Below are 20,902 nucleotides of genomic sequence, written 5' to 3'. Positions count from 1 at the left end.
TACCACCTTGCACTCTTGCCTGCAACTATCTGATCTAGAGTGTAATCATTTGTCCAACAGTTTCAAATGAAGAAATTAATTTGTTCAAAACTGTTGAACCATTGTCTTTCTCACTCGGAGTCAACGACTCACCACAATGTATGCACTGCAGTGCTAGATAGCTGTATCTTATGCTTTCAGTACTAGATATGTTCTCTGATCCTTTGAGTGGACAACATGTCAGTTCATGCTGCAAGAGCATGGATGATGTACTCTGGATATTGTCATAATTACTGTGTAGGTTTATGGAAGGGGATGAGAACCATGAGCCTCCTAGGTTATGTATTAAAGTCAATGTACCCAGAGGATAGAAATGAGCTGTCCTCCGCCTACACCATGGTGCTACTCTACAGAGTGCTGCTGAGGCTACTGTAGAATTATAGGAAAACAGTGTGTTTTAATTAATTGGTGATGTGAATATATTTAGTATAGTTTTATCTAAAAAGGACAACTTATGTTTCCCAAAATACATTTTCATTAAATTCACTGAGGATGGTCCTCCCCTTCTTCCTCTAAGGTGCCTCCACTGGTCTTTGCTCAGTGGGATGTGTGGAAAGAATTCCAGTACATCTCAACCTGAAAAGAGCTGTACATACAGATACCGAATGTACAGAACGCACACACTGATGCTCCCAGTGTGACAAGACATTTCTGCAGCCAGCCAAGTTGAATGAGCACCAGGTAATTCACACGGGAGACACAATTAACGTGAGACTTGTGGAGCTAATTTCAGCTTTAAAGAAAGCCTTGCAAGACACCATCAAATTCACACAAAGAAGAGGCTGTACTGTTGTGAGGTGTGACATGCTAACCTCTCACCATTACCAATAACAGGGGAGGTTAGCATGTCTTGGGGGTATGATCTTTGACCCTATAACTTTATAACTCATAATTATTCACAATTCATTCAGGATTATCCATAGTCATCAAATCAAATTTTATTGGTCACATACACATATTTAGCAGATGTTATTGCGGGTGTAGCGAAATGCTTGAGTTCCTAGCTCCAACAGTGCAGTAATATCTTACAATTCACAACAATGCTCACAAATCTAAAATTAAAAGAATGGAGTTAAGAAATGTATAAATATTAGATTGACTAAAAACAGTAGAATATAACACAGTATATACACTACCTTTCAAAAGTTTGGGGCCACTTAGAAATGTCCTTATTTTTGAAAGAAAAGCACATTTTTTTGCGGATTAAAACACATCAAAATTGGTCAGAAATACAGTGTAGACATTGTTAATGTTGTAAAAGAAACAAAGAACTTTCTGAGCCGGCAGCCTTGCAAGGGTTAACAGAGAAGGAGAGCCCGCGGGCCGCATCGGGGGCACTGTGTTATCCTCAAAGCGGGTGAAGGTGGTGTTTAACTTGTCCGGAAGCGAGACGTGTCCGCAACGTGGCTGGTTTTCCCTTTGTCGTCCGTGATTGTCATTACATCATTTACCATTCAATTCTATTGGACACAAAATAATCCGAAACACAACTAAAACGTTGTTGCCTTGCTATGTTGTCGTCTTAGGTCTCTCTTTATGTAGTGTTGTCTCTCTTGTTGTGATGTGCATTTTGTCCAATATTTATCTTTATTTTTTTTTTTAAATCCCAGCCACTGTCCCAGCAGGAGGCATTTTGCCTTTTGTTAGGCCGTCATTGTAAATAAGAATTTGTTCTTTACTTAACTAGGCAAGTCAAGTTAAAGGTTAAATAAATAAATAAAGGTTAAATAAAACATGTCATAAAACAAACTGCAAATCTATCCGACAAGTTTGTAGAGTCACAAGCTTTGATCATTGCGTGCTTGGAATATGGGCCAAATACAAAACTTTTAACTACTTTATTTCTTTAAGTCTGTTTAGGGGTGTAAAAAATGTTGACCCCTACCTTTGAAAGTATCACTTGTTAAACAAATCTTTCTCTTGAGCGATTGTATTAGTATAAAATAATTTCACTTTTTTTTTGCATAAAATACAGCTCAGTATTTGAGTTATTTATTTTATACAGTTATTATTACAGACCCCACTGTATGTGTAAAGAATTTATTACAATTATCAACTGAGAATACACAAGCTCTCACACACAGGTAATGGTTAACACACATGGAATGAGACAACCAAAACCCTTCGGCTGTGAGATATGTTCGAAGGGCTTCAGCTCCATCAGTTCTCTGAAAACACACGGATTAATTCACACAGGAGAAAACATACATTTGTTTCAAGTGCGGAAAAACCTCTCCATAAAGCTACTTTTGAATATCACCAGAAATTACACACTTGAGTGAAGCCCTATGCTTACGCCTGCTGTGGAAAGAGACTTGTTACAAACAAATCTCTTAAAATACATGAGCTGATCAATACAGGTGTAGAAAACCACACAAGCGGAGTGGTTGTGGGAGACTTTCAACTCATCAGTGATCCCAAAATGCGAGTCCATGAGAGAAGCCTTTCAAGCTGTGATGTCAGCGGGAGAAGATTCAGCCAAGCCATTCATGTCGCAGCCAACATGCAAGTGCAAAGAGGAGTCAGACCATACTCATGCAAGAGATGTGGAAAAGGCTTTTACGATTCAAGACACTTCAAATTAAAAATTAAAAAACTGTCGGTAGCTACCGTTATCATCTGACCGCTCTTTCAGAGGTGAGAAATAAGAGAGAACATGCCAACCTGCATAACATGGACATCTAATAACTGTTCTCCAGTTTGAATACTGACTAATTGTTGTTTTTAGTTTTTAAATTGGATTTCAGAAATTATTCCATACATCTTGGCTTGTAAATTATTTATACTCTGATGATCACATTGCTGATATTCACCTTAGTTCTAACAGCCCATATTTACAACAGTTGTAATCTTTGTAATAGTATTTTGGGTAGTTCAACTGGGCAAATAATTACCCATTTCGTTGTTTGGCCTTATGGAATGCTTTAGGCACAGGGGAGGATTGATAAATACTATTTATGCAGGGTGTAAACTAAGAGAGTGATAAGAGATTTTAAAAACAGTGATTTATAAAATAAAGTTTACTGTTAATTTCTTTTAAAGTGTTTGATACTGTTACTATATTGCATTTTTGTGTCTTTGTTGTAGTAGTCCTTTCTTATTGAGTGTCTCTGTGACATTTCTTTTCAGACTGCAGAATAGAAGTTGTCTCCTCTCCAGAGTGTTGCCTCTTCTGGTGCCGTTTTCTGTCATTAATTTGGGAGAAGCTTTGTCCACAGTCTGAGCAGTGGTACGGTTTCTCTCCAGTGTGACTTCGCATGTGTATTGTAAGAGAGTTCTTTTGGAAAAATCTTTTCCACAGCAGGAGCACTGGAAAGGTCTCTCTTTATTATGCACCCTCCTCACATGAGTCATCACGTCACATGAACGAGAAAAGGTATTTCCACATTCTGAGCAAGGATAGGCTGCTCTTTCTCCAGAGAGTTTGAACTTGTGTGCTTGCTTGTGACACTTAAATGTTTTTTCAAGAGCAAAACTCTTCCCACAATCCGTGCAGTGGTATGGTTTCTCTCCAGTGTGCATTCGCTGGTGCCTTTCCAACTGTTGCATATTTGTAAAACCCTCCCCACAGTCTGTGCAAAGGTATAGTACACTTCCAGTGTGTGTTCTTTGATGTCTTTCAAACTTTGCCTTGTTTAAGAAACACTTTCCACAGTCAGAACAGTGGAGTGCAAGGTCTCCAGTATGTACTGGAAGGTGTGATCTTAGTTTTGCCATGTCAGGAAATCTTTTATCACACCTTGAACAGTGGTAAGGTTTCTTTCCTGCATGAGTTTCTTGTGGAAGGTATGCATTTTCTCCAGCATGTACATACGTGTGTGTTTTTAGATCTTCTGGTTTGGAGAAAAGTTCATCACAAATATTGCAGTGGAAGAATTTCCCTTTCATATGCTTCCGCTGGTGGTGTCTTTTCAAATGATATGATTGAGAATAACTTTTGTCACAGTCAGGGCATTGGTGAGCCTTCACTCCTGTATGTGTTAGCTGGTGTGACTTAAGGCGATCTAATCGACCGAAACCTCTGTCGCAATCAGGGCAGTGGTAAGGCTTCTCTCCAGTATGCGTTCGTTGGTGTCTTTTAAGATCCCCCACTTGTCGAAAGCTCTTCCCACAGTCGGAGCACTGGTTTATTTCGGAGCAGTGATAAGGCTTCTTACCTGTATGAGTTTCTTGCTGAAGGTATGCCTTTTCTCCAGCATGTACATGCATGTGCGTCTTTAGATCTTTAGGTCTGGAGAAAAGTTCCTCACAATGATTGCAGTGGAAGTATTTCCCTTTCATATGCTTTCGCTGGTGGTGTCTTTTCAAATGATACGATTGAGAATAACTTTTGTCACAATCAGGGCATTGGTGAGCCTTCACTCCTGTATGTGTTAGTTGGTGTGACTTAAGACGATCTAATCGAGCAAAACTTTGTTCACAATCAGGGCAGTGGTGAGGCTTCTCTCCTGTATGTGTTCGCTGGTGTCTTATAAGATCCCTCACTTTTCTAAAGCTCTTACTGCAGTCGGAGCAGTAGTGAGGCTTTTCTCCTCCAGGACTGAAACCCTCAATCCACTCATCAGGGCCACCTGTATCTTGGGGCTCCTCTCCATTCTCCTGCGTTGTTTGGGGTTGTTGTGGTCTTTCTGAGTTTTGATTCTTCTCCGATTGACACTGGACATTGGCTGGGCATTGATGTTTGCTATGTGAACGCACACGGTCTACATTTGCCGCACTGCTGGCAGCTTTGAAGTTATTCTCTGGCAGGTCATGTTGCTTTTCCAAAAGTTCAGTTTGACGAATGCATGTGACAGCTTCATCCAGTGTTATTTCTGGGTCCATTTGTAATTGCTCAGACAGTCTTCTGTCACGTAAGCCCATGACTAGTCTGTCTCTTATCATTTCACTGAGTAGAGCTCCATAACCACAATGTTCTGACAAACAATGAAGTGCAGAGATAAAATCATCAGCTGTCTCTCCTGCTTCTTGTTGTCTTTGGTTGAATTTTGTTCGTTCTAATATTACATTCCTCCTAACTGCCAAATGTCCATCTTGCTGCTCATTATTAGAACTGTGTAAGTGTTCCCGCTTGATCAGATTGTCATCTTGCAGGTCTTCTGAGGTGTCCATCTCCTCTGCCTGGAAATACATTTAAAATGGCATAATTACTAGTAGGCCTATTGTCTCTGTTCTCTAAAACAACATAATTTGTAATAGATAATATAGCCTAAGTTTCATTATGATTAAAGTCCAAATTAGAATAGATAGCATATACAATAAATAGCTAAACAAATTACTTATGTCTATACATCTTTAGAGTAGAAGCTAAGTCAAATCATTTGAAATACCTAGCAGTATCAACATGATAATGCTGATTTGTTGTTTGTCATTAGGCTTAGAGATCACCATGATAAGGCATATTGATTGCATTGGCTTGTGATCTAGGCCAGAGAAGGTTCATTGACAGTAGTAGTAGTGGACCTTTCCATGTAAAAAGCCCCAAGAGCACTAGCACATGACGTGTCAAATAAAAGTTAAGAGCCTATAGTTCAGAAATCAAGGCATATTAAATGTCCAACCATTTTCCATCCAAAAAATTTGGAATAAGGAAAGGCTTTGATTTTTGGTGTTGGATTCTAGCTTGAAATATACTTATTATCATACTAGAATGTATTTATTACTTTACATGTATAAGAAATGTATATGTTGGGAGTCAATGAATGGTGAATAGGAACACTGTATGGAAAGTTACAGTGTTACAAGTGGAAGTGCAGAAAGTTCATATTTAGAAAGTTCATATTCTGTTCAAACTTGTGGCTGAATATGAATATTCCTGACCAAGAAGGCAAAGACAAACAGTCTAGTTTCAGTTCCTGATAAGGCAGGCCAGTTGCTTTGGAACTAGGACCATGGGGGATGTGGAACTCCACTCGAGATAAGGTCAACCGTTGAAGAGAGAAGACACTGGCTGGGAGGGGGCCACAGGAAGACCACCTGATTTACAGTGACCATGCACACTTCCACACCCATGAGGATCATAGGCAAGCCATGCCAATACCAGTAAGAGGAATCTACTTTGTTTCTGCCTAACAGAGAAGGATTGTTTATCTTAGACATGCAAGGAGATGACTTGCCTAGTCGGAAAGTATAAATATATGCTTGTGTGACTTGTATGTTGTGTCTGCAGCTAAAGCACCCAGAGGGTGGAATAAACTTGGTTTGAGCCTTTTCTAGTCATACATTTGAGTTTCAGAATTTAACAGTTGATGTTGCTAGTGATTCACTGCGATTTAAAGTCAAACTGGAGAGTTCGAATCAGTGGAGCAGGAGCCGTCACCAACAACAAGGCAGGCACCGTTCCTACATCTGTTTCCACTCATTCTGACATCTTGGGGAGATGAGAGTTGTAGGCTTAACACATATTATAGGATACGGACCTAGGAAACCTTTCTTCAGTAGTCCCATTGTGTTACAAACAGTCATAAGGGGTAGGGTATGTTCTGCAAGGATAGGTCCAGAGTAGAGGTCGACCGATTAATCGGAATGGCCGATTAATTGGGGCCGATTTCAAGTTTTCGGAACAATTGGAAATCTGTATTTTTGGGCACAGATTTTTTTATACACCTTTATTTAACTAGGCAAGTCAGTTAAGAACACATTCTTATTTTCAATGATGGCCTAGGAACAGTGGGTTAACTGCCTCGTTCAGGGGCAGAACGACAGATTTTTACCTTGTCAGCTCAGGGAATCCAATCTTGCAACCTTACAGTTAACTAGTCTAACGCTCTAACCACCTGATTACATTGCACTCCACAAGGAGCCTGCCTGTTACGCGAATGCAGTAAGCCACGGTAAGTTGCTAGCTAGCATTAAACTTATCTTATAAAAAAAACAATCAATGACTGTCATTGCTCCAATGTGTATTTAACCATAAACATCAATGCCTTTCTTAAAATCAATACACAAGTATATATTTTTAAACCTGCATATTTAGCTAAAATAAATCCAGGTTAGCAGGCAATATTAACCAGGTGAAATTGTGTCACCTCTTGCGTTCATTGCACGCAGAGTCAGTGTATATGCAACAGTTTGGGCTGCCTAATTTGCCAGAATTTTACGTAATTATGACATAACATTGAAGGTTGTGCAATATAACAGGAATATTTAGACTCATTTAAACTCACCCGTTAGATAAAATACGGAACGGAATAAACGTTTTGTTTTCAAGGTGATAGTTTCCGGATTTGACCTAAGGCTCGTATTTCTGTGTGTTTATTATAGTTAAGTCTATGATTTGATATTTGATAGAGCAGCCTGATTTAGGGGTGGTAGGCAGCAGCTAGGCTAGTAATAGTCAAAGGTATATGGTTTAGAGAGAAATAGTCGACACGTTATAATTCCTGTAATAACTTGCGGCTGAACTTGAAAGGGGTTCCTTCGTTATTTTACCGTTCATGTCTTCCATAGAGAATGTCTTGATCTACTGCAAATAAAGTCTGTGCTTCGTGCAGGCTTAAACCGCCTCAGCGTTTTGATACCTGTGTAAATCTCACTAGGATAAGGTAACGTTTGCAACATATTTTCATAAATCCACTCTACAAAAAAAAAAAAAGATCTTCGCTTATATTTAGCCAAAATTGATCAGCGTTACCTTTTCCTATGGATATCTACACAGTTATAAAATTGGCACGGTGGTGTAAGCCTACACGAAACAGACCTTATTTCAAGTGAATCTAAAAATATCCTATGGAATAAATGAATGAAGGAATCACTTTTCAGATTTTGCTAGAAGGTGTCATGGGTATTATGACTTGCACTTTGGTAGTCAATTCTTACCATGCCCATTATTAAAATAGGATTTCCTGCATATAGAAATGACAGTTTTTGTTTTCAACATTCACAGATAACTTAAGCTCTATTTTTATTCAAACAGTTGAGAGTATTTGTCTCCTAAGCAGACTCTTCAGTATCATTGACACTTCAGAGCTGTGTGTGTGTGTTTTACAGATGGCAGAGAAAAGCAGAGCACCCGTGTGGGACTATTACATGGAATTGGCACCAGGGAAAGCAAGGTGTCTTATTTGTGATAAAGATGTAAGCATGGGGTCAGCAACGGCTTAATAAAAAAATACCACTAACCTGTGGAATCACCTTAAGAACACCTATCCAAAAGCCCATAATATGTATTATAGTAAGTTAAAATAAGTGTTCATTGTTCATTCAGTATTGTTGCAATTGACATTATTACAAAAATGTGTGTGTGTGTGTGTGTATATATATATATATACACACACTTTAAAAAAATATATATATTTAAATCGTCTGATTAATCGGTATCGGCTTTTTTTGTCCTCCAATAATCGGTATCGGCGTTGAAAAATCATAATCGGTCGACCTCTAGTCCAGAGTGGAGTTGGGTCCCTGCGAGATCCGTGGGCGACCCCACGGTGAAGGGTAGATTCCGTGTCGGATAAGTCCCGGGTGGGGTTGGTTCCCTGAGAGATTCGTAAGTGGGACGAAGGTCCCAGGGGGGTGAAAGCCCCAGCCGGGGTGGCCATAAAGTGTGTGTATGGATAAATTGTCATTCTTGTATAGTAAGATGTTGAGAAGTAGTCCATGTAGGAGGAGAAAAGCACAAAGTATACACAATGGAGAATAGCAGATATCTGTGCTTAAAGATGAAACATTGTCAGTGAGGGGAATGTGGATGATCCACAATAGTCCACAATAGTCTGTGGTGAATTGTCATACAATACAACACAATACACACAGTGTCGTCCAGCACCAAAACTGTTCTGACGAGGGACAAATAATTAAGTGCCTACACTGTTACTACTCTCCGGGGGAGTGCATCTTTATAATAAAGCATTACATGCGTAATCGCATTTGCTGTCACTTTTGTGGTGTTTTCCCGCTAATGGAACATTTGTGCTTATAGCCTACTGCGCCATGTGTGCATTTCTGCTCTTATAATTAGAGGTCGACCGATTAATCGGAATGGCCGATTAATTTGGGCCGATTTCAAGTTTTCATAACAATCGGTGATCTGCATTTTTGGACACCTATTATGGCCGATTACATTGCACTCCACGAGGAGACTGCATGGCAGGCTGACTACCTGTTACGTGAGTGCAGCAAGTAACCAAGTTAAGTTGCAAGCAAGCATTAAACGTATCTAATAAAAAAACAATCAATCTTAACATAATCACTAGTTAACAACACATAGTTGATGATATTACTAGTTTATCTAGCTTGTTCTGCGTTGCATATAATCGATGCGGTGCCTGTTAATTTATCATCGAATCACAGCCTACTTCGCCAAACAGGTGATGATTTAACATGAGCATTCGCGAAAAAAGCACTGTCGTTGCACCAATGTGTACCTAACCAAAAACATCAATTAATTTCTTAAAATCAATACACAAGTATATGATTATTTTTAAACCTGCATATTTAGTTATTATTGCCTGCCTACATGAATTTATTTTACAGAGGGAAATTGTGTCACTTCTCTTGCGTTCTGTGCAAGCAGAGTCAGGGTATATGCACAGTTTGGGCCGCCTGGCTCGTTGCGAACTGTGTAAAGACCATTTCTTTCTAACAAATACCGTAATTACTTTGCCAGAATTGTACATAATTATGACATAACATTGGAGGTTGTGCAATATAACAGCAATATTTAGACTTAGGGATGCCACATGTTAGATAAAATACAGAATGGTTCTGTATTTCACTGAAAGTATAAACGGTTTGTTTTTTAAATGATAGTTTCCGGATTTGACCATATTAATGACCTAAGGCTCATATTTCTGTGTGTTATTATATTATAATTAAGTCTTGATTTGATATTTGATAGAGCGATCTAACTGAGCAATGGTAGGCAGCAGCAGGCTCGTAAGCATTCATTCAAACAGCACTTTCCTGCATTTGCCAGCAGATCTTCGCTGTGCTTCATGCATTGTGCTGTTTATGACTACAAGCCTATCAACTCCCGAGATTAGGCTGGCAATACTATAGTGCCTAAAAGAACATCCAATAGTCAAAGGTATATGAAATACAAATGTAGAGAGAGAAATAGTCCTATAATAACTATAACCTAAAACTTCTTACCTGGGAATATTGAAGTTGCATGTTAAAAGGAACCACCAGCTTTCATATGTTCTGAGCAAGGGATTTAAACATTAGCTTTTTTTATGGCAAATATTGCATTTTTTATGGCAAATATTGCATTTTGTATGGCAAATATTGCATTTTGTATGGCAAATATTGCATTTTTTATGGCGGCAGCGTAGCCTAGTGGTTAGAGCTTTGGACTACTAACCGGAAGGTTGCGAGTTCAAACCCCCGAGCTGACAAGGTACAAATCTGTCGTTCTGCCCCTGAACAGGCAGTCCCAAAAACCAAGGCATTAATGTTATTGGGAAAGAATAATTGAATGTGACAATGGCAAAGATCTGCATGGCTCAGATTAAGTTAGTAGGTAATAAAGTCTGGGGTATGATACCACTCCTTTTTGTGTAGTGGTACAGGGGAGAGCTCACAATAGGAAAGACTGCTAAGACCGGTAACTGAGCACAATATTGAGACTAATATGAGGATAGGTTGAATGTCACGCATATACCAGGACCATTGTGTTCATCTCTCTAGCGTCGTCCAGGTTAGGGAGGGCTTGGCCGGTAGGGATATCCTTGTCTCATCGCGCACCAGCGACTCCTGTGGCGGGCCGGGCACAGTGCACGCTAACCAAGGTCGCCAGGTGCACGGTGTTTCCTCATTGGTGCGGCTGGCTTCCGGGTTGGATGCGCACTGTGTTAAGAAGCAGTGCGGCATGGTTGGGTTGTTTTTCAGAGGACCCATGGCTTTAGACCTTCATCTCTCCCGAGCCCGTACGGGAGTTGTAGCGATGAGACAAGATAGTAAATTACTAACAATTGCATACCACAAAATTGGGGAGAAAAGGGGGTAAAATAAAAAATAGTAGGCCATTGCTTCAAATCCTATTGCCTCTAACTTCAATATGCTCTTTAACCTGTTAAGCCTACCCCTGTTTACTGCCCCTTCTGGAGGAATTGGGTACCCATATAAAACAGGATAAATTTGTCAAAAGTTGCTAATATATGCATATAAAAATATTAGCGAATAGAAAACACTCTAAAGCTTCTAAAACCGTTTAAATTTTGTCTCTATGTAAAGCAGAAGTCTCAGGGCATGCATTCTCCCAAAGTCTCTCTTGTCATGGAAAAAGTTGGCCCAACTTTGACGTCATCGTATACGCCTTCCAAAACAACTACCGCTCTGGGAACAGTCTGTACGTGTTCAGCGCGAAGCCTGCTGTCAATGGGGCTTCTCATTGTGAGAATCGCTCGCTCACGAGACGTTGAGCGTGCCGAAAAGTCTCGGTCACGCGGAAAAAAAGTGTACGATTATGCGCGCTCTGCTCTGGTGAAGTCTTTTCTTCAGGATCGATTAAAAGACGTGTGTGTTTCGCTTCGTCCTCACAATTGCTGTACACCTTTATAACATGTTAAAGCTTAATTATGAACATAGTTTGACAAGTTTACTCGACATATAATATATATTTTCGACGTTTTGGTGCGTATCCACTTGAATTTTGCCTACATTTCGACCGAAATGTGGCTATTTTGAGAACCGAAAGACGCAGACTTGAAAACTAAATGCTGTTTTGGTAAGTATAATCCCTTCCATGTCTTTTGATGGAAGAACAGCAAAGGGAATATTTGTGTTAATTTTGGGTTTCTGTCGACTCCAAGATAGAGGAGGCATAATGATACATTTGGAGCGCCGACTCCTAGTATAGCCTAGTGAACGCTACCTGTAACGTTAAAAATAAATGTAACACAGCGATTACATTTAGAAGAAGTGTATCTTCCTATACATATGTAAAACATGCATATTTAGTCAAAGTTTATGATGTGTATTCCTTGTTAGCTGACGTTATCTGCCGGAGCTATTTCATTTCTGCTGAGATTTTAGTAGCATTTTTTTGAACGATGCGTCATTGTAAATAGAGATTTATGGATATATATTGCAGATTATTGAAAAAAAAATGAATGTACTGTGTAACATGTTATATTACTGTCATCTGATGAAGATTTCAAAAGGTTAGTGAAATGATTTTTTTTTTAATCCTGCGTTTCTTGATTGCATATTTTTTCCTACTTCGCTATGCTAATGAGCTATGTCTGCGGTGGTAGTTTGACATAAATATGTGCTATGTTTTCGCCGTAAAACATTTTAGAAATCTGACTTGTTGCCTGGATTCACAACGAGTGTAGCTTTAATTCAATACCCTGCATGTGTATTTTAATGAACGTTTGAGTTTTAACTAATACTATTAGCATTTAGCGTAGCGCATTTGCATTTCCAGAGCTCTAGATGGGACGCCTGCGTGCCAGGTAGGAGCAAGAGGTTACATAAATAAGACCTACACCACTTTTAACAGCATTTTACTCAACACTAGTGAGACTCATTTCGCATATGGTAGGCATACAGTAGAACTTAAAATATGACGTGACTCCGCTATATTTACAAACAGAGGATAGGATGGATTCTAAATTTAAACCAAAAGCCGCCTCATGGGTCTCCCGGTGGTGGCAGGCACGGGTATCTGTAGCAACTTATTTTGCATTGCAATGTGGAGAGAGACTGCTGTGCCACTGGAGAGGCCCCATCCACAAAGTATCAAAATACAGAGAGGTCTTGGTAAAGGTATATTTTCCATAATGGGCTATTATAAAACTGTACATGATGTCCAGGTCAGGATAACCAAAACATTTCCTTATTCTTTATTTCTTTATTAAAGATTATCAGAAAGAATGTTGGTACTTATTTATTTTGATCCAAAGCCATGAACGAGTGAGTCACTCAGCTTTATGTTGTGACTGTTTATGACTGTGCCATCAACCTGATAATATGTAATGGTATTTTGGAGGTTATTTCGTTATCAAAAACAAAAAAGTAAGCGATTGTAATCTGAATATTTTAAAGGAATAAAGGTCAAAATAAAATGTATTTCTGTTTTTAGAGGGAGAGAAACGCTGGGCCAATTGTGCACCGCCCTATGGGACTCCCAATCACTGTCAGATGTGATACAGAATAATAATAATAATACTTTTTGTTGTATTATTTGTTTGGTCTTTTCTGCTGGATTTAAACTGTAATTGCAACCAATCACGGCCGGATGTGATACAGCCAACCTAACTAAGAAATGCATTTGACGATAGAATTCTCCCACTACCCTCCTTCTAGGCAAGTCTATTGTCCAGCTACCTGCTAATAGCCATAATGGCGCTGTACAACGTGACCGTGTGTGTTTAACTTCTATAGGCTAGATGGGACGCTACCGTTCCACCTGACCAACATCCAGTGAAAGTGCAGGGCGCCAAATTCAAACTACAGAATCGTAAATATTTAATATTCTTGAAAATACACATGCAATATGTCAAAATAATCTTAACTTCTTGTTAATCCAGCCAAGGTGTCAGATTTCAAAAAGGTTTTACGGCGAAAGCATACCATGCGATTATCTGAGGACAGCACCCCATCAAACAAACACGACAATCATATTTCAACCCGCCAGGCACGACAGAAAACTCAGAAATAAAGATATAATTTGTGCCTTACTTTTGAAGATCACCTTCTGTTGGCACTCCAAAATGTCCCATAAACATCACAAATGGTCCCTTTTTTATATCCATTAAACTCAGTTTAGCTGGCACGCATCAATCAATAATCCACTCAGTTTCCCTCTGTCAAAATGCATACAAAATAAACCCCAAACTTTACTAATAAACTTTTGCAAACAATGTTTATAATTATACCTTAGGTATCCTAATGAGCAAATAAACAATCAAATTTAAGACGGAGAATCGTTATTGTATTTACCGGAGATAAACAACAAAGAACAAGCTTTCCTCCACACGCTTGGAATCATTAGAGCCAAAATGGGTGCCACTTAGAAAAACTCAAATGTCCAGGTCATTTTTCTAAAGACCAGCTTGAAAGTCTTTCTAAAGACTGTTGACATCTAGTGGAAACCCTTGGGACTGCAATTTGGGAGGACTTGGGCGTATAATTAAAGTTCAAGCCATAGAAAACAGTGGTAAGCTGAAAAAATATTTGTAAGAAATAACAGTGACTCCACACTCCAAGACTGCTTCCATCACGTGGACTGGGATATGTTTTGTATTGCGTCAGATAACAATATTGACGAATATGCTGATTCGGTGTGTGAGTTCATTAGAATGTGCGTTGAAGATGTCGTTCCCATAGCAACGATTAAAACATTCCCTAACCAGAAACCGTGGATTGATGGCAGCATTCGCGTGAAACTGAAAGCGCGAACCACTGCTTTTAATCAGGGCAAGGTGTCTGGTAACATGACCGAATACAAACAGTGCAGCTATTCCCTCCGCAAGGCTATCAAACAAGTCAGTACAGAGACAAAGTAGAATCCCAATTCAACGGCTCAGACACAAGAGGCATGTGGCAGGGTCTACAGTCAATCACGGACTACAGGAAGAAATCCAGCCCAGTCACGGACCAGGATGTCTTGCTCCCAGGCAGACTAAATAACTTTTTTGCCCGCTTTGAGGACAATACAATGCCACTGACACGGCCTGCAACGAAAACATGCGGTCTCTCCTTCACTGCAGCCGAGGTGAGTAAGACATTTAAACGTGTTAACCCTCGCAAGGCTGCAGGCCCAGACGGCATTCCCATTAGTGCCCTCAGAGCATGCGCAGACCAGCTGGCCGGTGTGTTTACGGACATATTCAATCAATCCCTATACCAGTCTGCTGTTCCCACATGCTTCAAGAGGGCCACAATTGTTCCTGTTCCCAAGAAAGCTAAGGTAACTGAGCTAAATGACTACCGCACTCACTTCCGTCTTCCTGAAGTGCTTTGAGAGACTAGTCAAGGACCATATCACCTCCACCCTACCGGACACCCTAGACACACTCCAATTTGCTTACCGCCCAAATAGGTCCACAGATGATGCAATCTCAACCACACTGCCCTAACCCATCTGGACAAGAGGAATACCTATGTGAGAATGCTGTTCATTGACTACAGCTCGGCATTCAACACCATAGTACCCTCCAAGCTCGTCATCAAGCTCAAGACCCTGGGTCTCGACCCCGCCCTGTGCAACTGGGTACTAGACTTGCTGACGGGCCGCCCCCAGGTGGTGAGGGTAGGCAACAACATCTCCTCCCCGCTGATCCTCAACACTGGGGCCCCACAAGGGTGCGTTCTGAGCCCTCTCCTGTACTCCCTGTTCACCCACGCCTCCAACTCAATCATCAAGTTTGCGGACGACACAACAGTGGTAGGCTTGATTACCAACAACGACGAGACGGCCTACAGGGAGGAGGTGAGGGCCCTCGGAGTGTGGTGTCAGGAATATAACCTCACACTCAACGTCAACAAAACTAAGGAGATGATTGTGGACTTCAGGAAACAGCAGAGGGAACACCCCCCTATCCACATCGATGGAACAGTAGTGGAGAGGGTAGCTAGTTTTAAGTTCCTCGGCATACACATCACAGACAAACTGAATTGGTCCACTCACACAGACAGCATCGTGAAGAAGGCGCAGCAGCGCCTCTTCAACCTCAGGAGGCTGAAGAAATTCGGCTTGTCACCTAAAGCACTCACAAACTTCTACAGATGCACAATCGAGAGCATCCTGGCAGGCTGTATCACCGCCTGATACGGTTGAGGCTCTCCAGAGGGTAGCGAGGTCTGCACAACGCATCACCGGGGGCAAACTACCTGCCCTCCAGGACACCTACACCACCCAATGTTACAGGAAGGCCATAAAGATCATCAAGGACATCAACCACCCGAGCCACTGTCTGTTCACCCCGCTATCATCCAGAGGACCGAGAGACTGAAAAACAGCTTCTATCTCAAGGCCATCAGACTGTTAAACAGCCACCACTAACATTGAGTGGCTGCTGCCAATACACTGACACTGACTCAACTCCAGCCACTTTAATAATGGGAATTGATGGGAAATGATGTAAATATATCACTAGCCACTTTAAACAATGCTACCTTATATAATGTTACTTACCCTACATTATTCATCTCATATGCATACGTATATACTGTACTCTATATCATCGACTGCATCCTTATGTAATACATGTATCACTAGCCACTTTAACTATGCCACTTTGTTTACATACTCATCTCATATGTATATACTGTACTCGATACCATCTACTGTATCTTGCCTATGCTGCTCTGTACCATCACTCATTCATATATCCTTATGTACATATTCTTTATCCCCTTACACTGTGTATTAGACAGTAGTTTTGGAATTGTTAGTTAGATTACTTGTTGGTTATTACTGCATTGTCGGAACTAGAAGCACAAGCATTTCGCTACACTCGCATTAACATCTGCTAACCATGTGTATGTGACAAATAAAATTTGATTTGATTTAAAATATTTTGGGGGGGATGGTTTGTCCTCTGGGTTTCGCCTGCCGATTTGAGCAGTTTTCGAAAATTTAGAGTGTTTTCTATCTATCTAAATTGATCAATTATATGCATATCATAGCTTCTGGGCCTGAGAAACAGGCAGTTTACTTTGGGCACGATTTTCATCCGGACGTGAAAATATTGCCCCATATCCCAAAAAAGTATTTTCCAGTAAGCAACAATTTGTTAACCTTCATTAGACAACTTTGTTCCAATATTTCTGTAATTCAGAGAAATTTATTCCCACAGTAATTCGCAATGGATCCATAACTAAATAAACATTGGCATTATGAAAGAGCATTTTTATAATTATTTTATTAACGAAAGCATAAATATGCCATTATTAGTTATTGTTTTAGTTTGAACGTGCAGACTGGCACTAAGAACAGAGGGAACGTTTCCCTAGTCAACGCCATTATTAGTGCAATGCCCCTTAAAGTGCCGCACTTGGTAGCCCTCCCCCTCCCTCCCCATAGGTTAGATCCATCTTCTGTGCGCAGCTCTGCGGCCCATCCCCTACCCTAGTGCCTTGAACCTCGCATGCTTCAGTGGATACAGCTGGAGAACTGCAAGGCAATCCCATTTTGCTCCACTTGGGAACCATGACCAATAAACGTTCACCTGCTAATAACAGGGTTAATAATATCTGTGAGAATATCCAAGGGGCTTTTATATCATTCTAAATTAATAAATCGCTTTGTTTAAAAAAATATATTTTGGAGATTATTTTGTTTTCAAATAACGTAAAATTAGTTAGAAAAAAGCTATTCTTGAACATGGGGTGTGACATTGTTACTAATTTTTAAATAAAGCCAGTTTGTTATTTAATTTATGTTTTTTAGAGAGAGAAAAACCAAAAACCTTCAGTCATCTCATGGGTCTCCCAGTTGAGACTAGCATGGGTATTGAACCAACATCTGTAGCAACACAGCTTGCAGTATCTTAGACCATTGCTCCACTCAGGCACTGTACAGCGTGACCGGTCGGGAGTGCCCTACAGTACTACAGTAAGAGCAAAATAATCCTAACAAAATAAAACCTTAGTGTAAAAACAGTTTTAGTCGTGCACAATTAACAGTTTCTATTTAGGTTTATGTCACTCATTCATTGTCAGACACAGTAGGACCCAAAAGCATAATCAGTGCTCTAACTCCCCCTTGCGCTGGTCTGGAGCAATGAAGTGGTGATGCAGGGCACTGTACTAAACCACAAATTACCACGAAGTGCCGCAGCATAATCGCAAAACTTTTAGTGGAGCAACCACTGTAGTAGCAGAGATAATGTTGTCATTTCAGGCGCTATTGTCAACATTTAGTGAGGGGTTCATCGAGGAAGGCAAATTCTTGAAAGACTAGCCACAGATCCCTGTATACAGGAAGCCACCTCACCAGAAGGGAAGTTATCTGTGTTAGTAGCAACGCATCTCCTGCAGGGTGTGATTAAGAAACATGTCACTCAGAGTTTTGTACAGTTGGACACTCTCCCAACACTACTTATCTTTCCACCATTCCAAACAGCCAGGCATGGGAACATCTCCTGTAAACCTGCAGCCTGAGGAGAATGTCTGTGTACAAGCATGAGGAAATGTATAAAGCCTTCATTTTTGTGGTCCCAAGCAGAACAGTATCCCGAAGGTTTTGGCTCAGGCTATGGGAGAGTGGGAAACGTCATGTAATCTAACTTCGGTTTTTGCCATATATGATTATGCATAGCTTAAAGCATTGCTAATGCAGCTCATTGTGTGTTTTCTTTTCAGGTCTTTCGCCATCACTCTCTTAGGAACCCAAAAGGAAGAAGAGAAATCAAAAGCTCCAGCTGAAATGTCATTATCAGCGGGTACAATAGAAGGGGTAGTGGCAGATAGGGGGAAGTAAGAGTGTGATTAGAATTGAGGCCAGGGCCTTATGCCATGGAATCAGATTATATAACCAGAGGCCATAAATCTCTGAGGTGTGAACATATAACACAAATGAATAAGAATGTTTTATTTTATGTTCATTTATAAGTAATGTCAACGTTTATATAAAATGTTAAACAGTATGGAGATACTATTCAAAAAGGAGACTGTTGGATTCGAACTTGAAATATACTTGTGTTACCAAACTAGAAGTTATTATTTTACATGTATAAGAAATGTATATGTTGGGAGTGAGTTAAGTGTGAATAGGAACATTGTGTATGGAAAGTTAGTGTGAGAAGGGAAAGTGCAGAAAATTCATATTCTGTTCAAACTTGTGGCTGAATATGAATATTCCTGAGCAAGAAGGCAAAGACAAACAGTCTAGTTTCAGTTCCTGATAAGGCAGGCCAGTTGCTTTGGAACTAGGACCATGGGGGATGTGGAACTCCACTCGAGATAAGGTCAACAGTTGAAGAGAGAAGACACTGCTTGGAGGGGGGCCATAGGGGCCCACCCCAGATACCACCTGATTACAGTCCTCTCTCACATACACACACTTCCACACCCATAAGGATCATAGGCAAGCCATGCCAATACCAGTAAGAGGAATCTACTTTGTTTCTGCCTAACAGAGAAGGATTGTTTATCTTAGACATGCAAGGAGATGACTTGCCTAGTCGGAAGGTATAAATATATGCTTGTGTGACTTGTATGTTGTGTCTGCAGCTAAAGCACCCAGAGGGTGGAATAAACTTGGTTTGAGTCTTTTCTAGTCATCCATTTTAGTTTCTACTCTGTTTGTTCAGAACCCAACACTGGTCAAACAGATGGAAAAGGGATCTTAGAAAACATCTAGACTTATTTGTTAATGCTAGTAAGTCTGTCACCAAAAACCCAAATATCTTTAAGATATTTTCTAAGCTCACAGAAGTAAAGGTAGACCTACTTTCTCTTTCTGTCAGGTGGTGGTCAAAGCAAGATTGTGACATCTGGACACCCCTCCCTCTCTCCAGTTAATGTTAACTAACCCTGCGCTGACTGACACCTACACATTAGTATAGTATAGTACAGATCAGGGACCCATGATGTCATTCTGTTACCATCATTATGTTACTGGGAGTTAATCCAATTCACTTACTGTAGTTCAATAAGCGAGATATATATATATATATGGAAATATTGGAAAACGTGGTCACAAACTGATGGAGACTATACTGACATTCTGTTAACAAACGTTATCTGTACTGTTCCGAGTAAATTTGTTTTTGTAAAATCTTCAGTGGAAATTGTTCAAAGCAGTTATGGTGCAAAGTGTTGTATGGTTTATTTAACTTTGCAATCGATGGTTTTTGTTTGGCATACTTTTGAAGTGAAAAATTGGAGTCTCGGCGTCATTATGTTACCTTTGAATTGCCCGGCTCCTCTTCATCTCGGGTCTCCTGCATTGTTTGGGGCAGTCCTGCGTCCTCAAGTTCCGCCATTTTCTATTATGTGTTTTCTATCCCAACAGAAGGGTTGCGGGTAAAACCAGAGGCTGAAAACCAACCAAGTCTGCTGTTCTATTCTATACACAATATTTTTGTATGCTTTTGCTGGTAGCAAATTGAAGCTTTCGGTTAGATTTGATTCAAAGTAGGGGGAAAAAATATCTCACACGACCGTTGTTGTGCTGCTGCACGTCTATCCACTGTCTGGTATTCCTCTCTCACATCAGAACGTGTTACGGTTAAAAAAGAACAAGAAAACGCAGCAAGCCTAACTACCGACTGAGAACAAAGTGTCGTAAAATGCTTGCATACGTTTCACTTTACGTCTGAATGCAGAGTATTGATTTTCTAAAACCAGAGGCGAAACATCGCGAGATTTCCGGGAAAGCTTGCGAATCTGACAAGGCCGGGGTTTGTTGGGTTTAGAGAAGTCAATGAGAGACGGTGTTGATTTTAGCTTGTACATTTTGGTGGGGCAAACCCCCCAAAAATGTTTTTGATGCATGCCACCAAAGCCACTACACAACACCAAGCAATACATTCATTGCATTATAACGGTGACAAAAGGTGCCCACAAACTGTTAGGGCCTACACAAATCTGTCCCAACAGCTTTCTTTTCAGCACCATGGAGTGAATCATTGCCACCACTACACCTGTCTATCAGCGAAACAGTTCATTCAGCCTCATTTGCTGCCTTTAAAAAAAACATTGATATAATTAGTTCTTAACTGACTTGGCTAGTTAAATAATTGTAAATATATATATATATATATATGGCTGACTTGCATAGAAGGATCCGACCCTTTTTTAAAGTTTTCGCCTAAAATTACATACCCAAATCTAACTGCCTGTAGCTCAGGACCTGAAGCAAGGATATGGATATTCTTGATACCATTTGAAAGGAAACACGTTGAACTTTGTGGAAATGTGAAATTAATGTAGGAGAATAACACATTAGATCTCATAAAAGATCAAA

General features: G+C 40.2%; 1 protein-coding gene across 1 annotated transcript; it reads right to left on the bottom strand.

The window, feature by feature from the left end:
• Positions 1–961: 961 nt before the first annotated feature.
• LOC124011630 (zinc finger protein 431-like) lies at positions 962–20,224 on the bottom strand. Its single transcript, XM_046325086.1, has 2 exons — positions 19,842–20,224; positions 962–5,160 (listed from the first exon to the last, which is right to left on the bottom strand). Exons 1-2 carry the CDS (start codon positions 19,917–19,919, stop codon positions 3,097–3,099), a joined length of 2,142 nt encoding a protein of 713 aa, XP_046181042.1. The 5' UTR covers positions 19,920–20,224; the 3' UTR covers positions 962–3,096.
• Positions 20,225–20,902: the final 678 nt, after the last annotated feature.

The sequence above is a fragment of the Oncorhynchus gorbuscha genome, linkage group LG23 (assembly GCF_021184085.1).
Source record: "Oncorhynchus gorbuscha isolate QuinsamMale2020 ecotype Even-year linkage group LG23, OgorEven_v1.0, whole genome shotgun sequence".
Classification (NCBI taxonomy): domain Eukaryota; kingdom Metazoa; phylum Chordata; class Actinopteri; order Salmoniformes; family Salmonidae; genus Oncorhynchus; species Oncorhynchus gorbuscha.
Note: the sequence above shows the minus strand (reverse complement) of the source record. Positions and strands in the feature narration are given on the sequence as shown.

Coding starts and splice junctions, on each gene's coding strand:
- LOC124011630 (XM_046325086.1), bottom strand. CDS start 19,919: ATGGCGGAACTTGAGGACGCAGGACTGCCCCAAACAATGCAGGAGACC. Junction 5,161..19,841: donor AGGAGCCGGGCAATTCAAAG/GTAACATAATGA, acceptor ATGTATTTCCAG/GCAGAGGAGATGGACACCTC.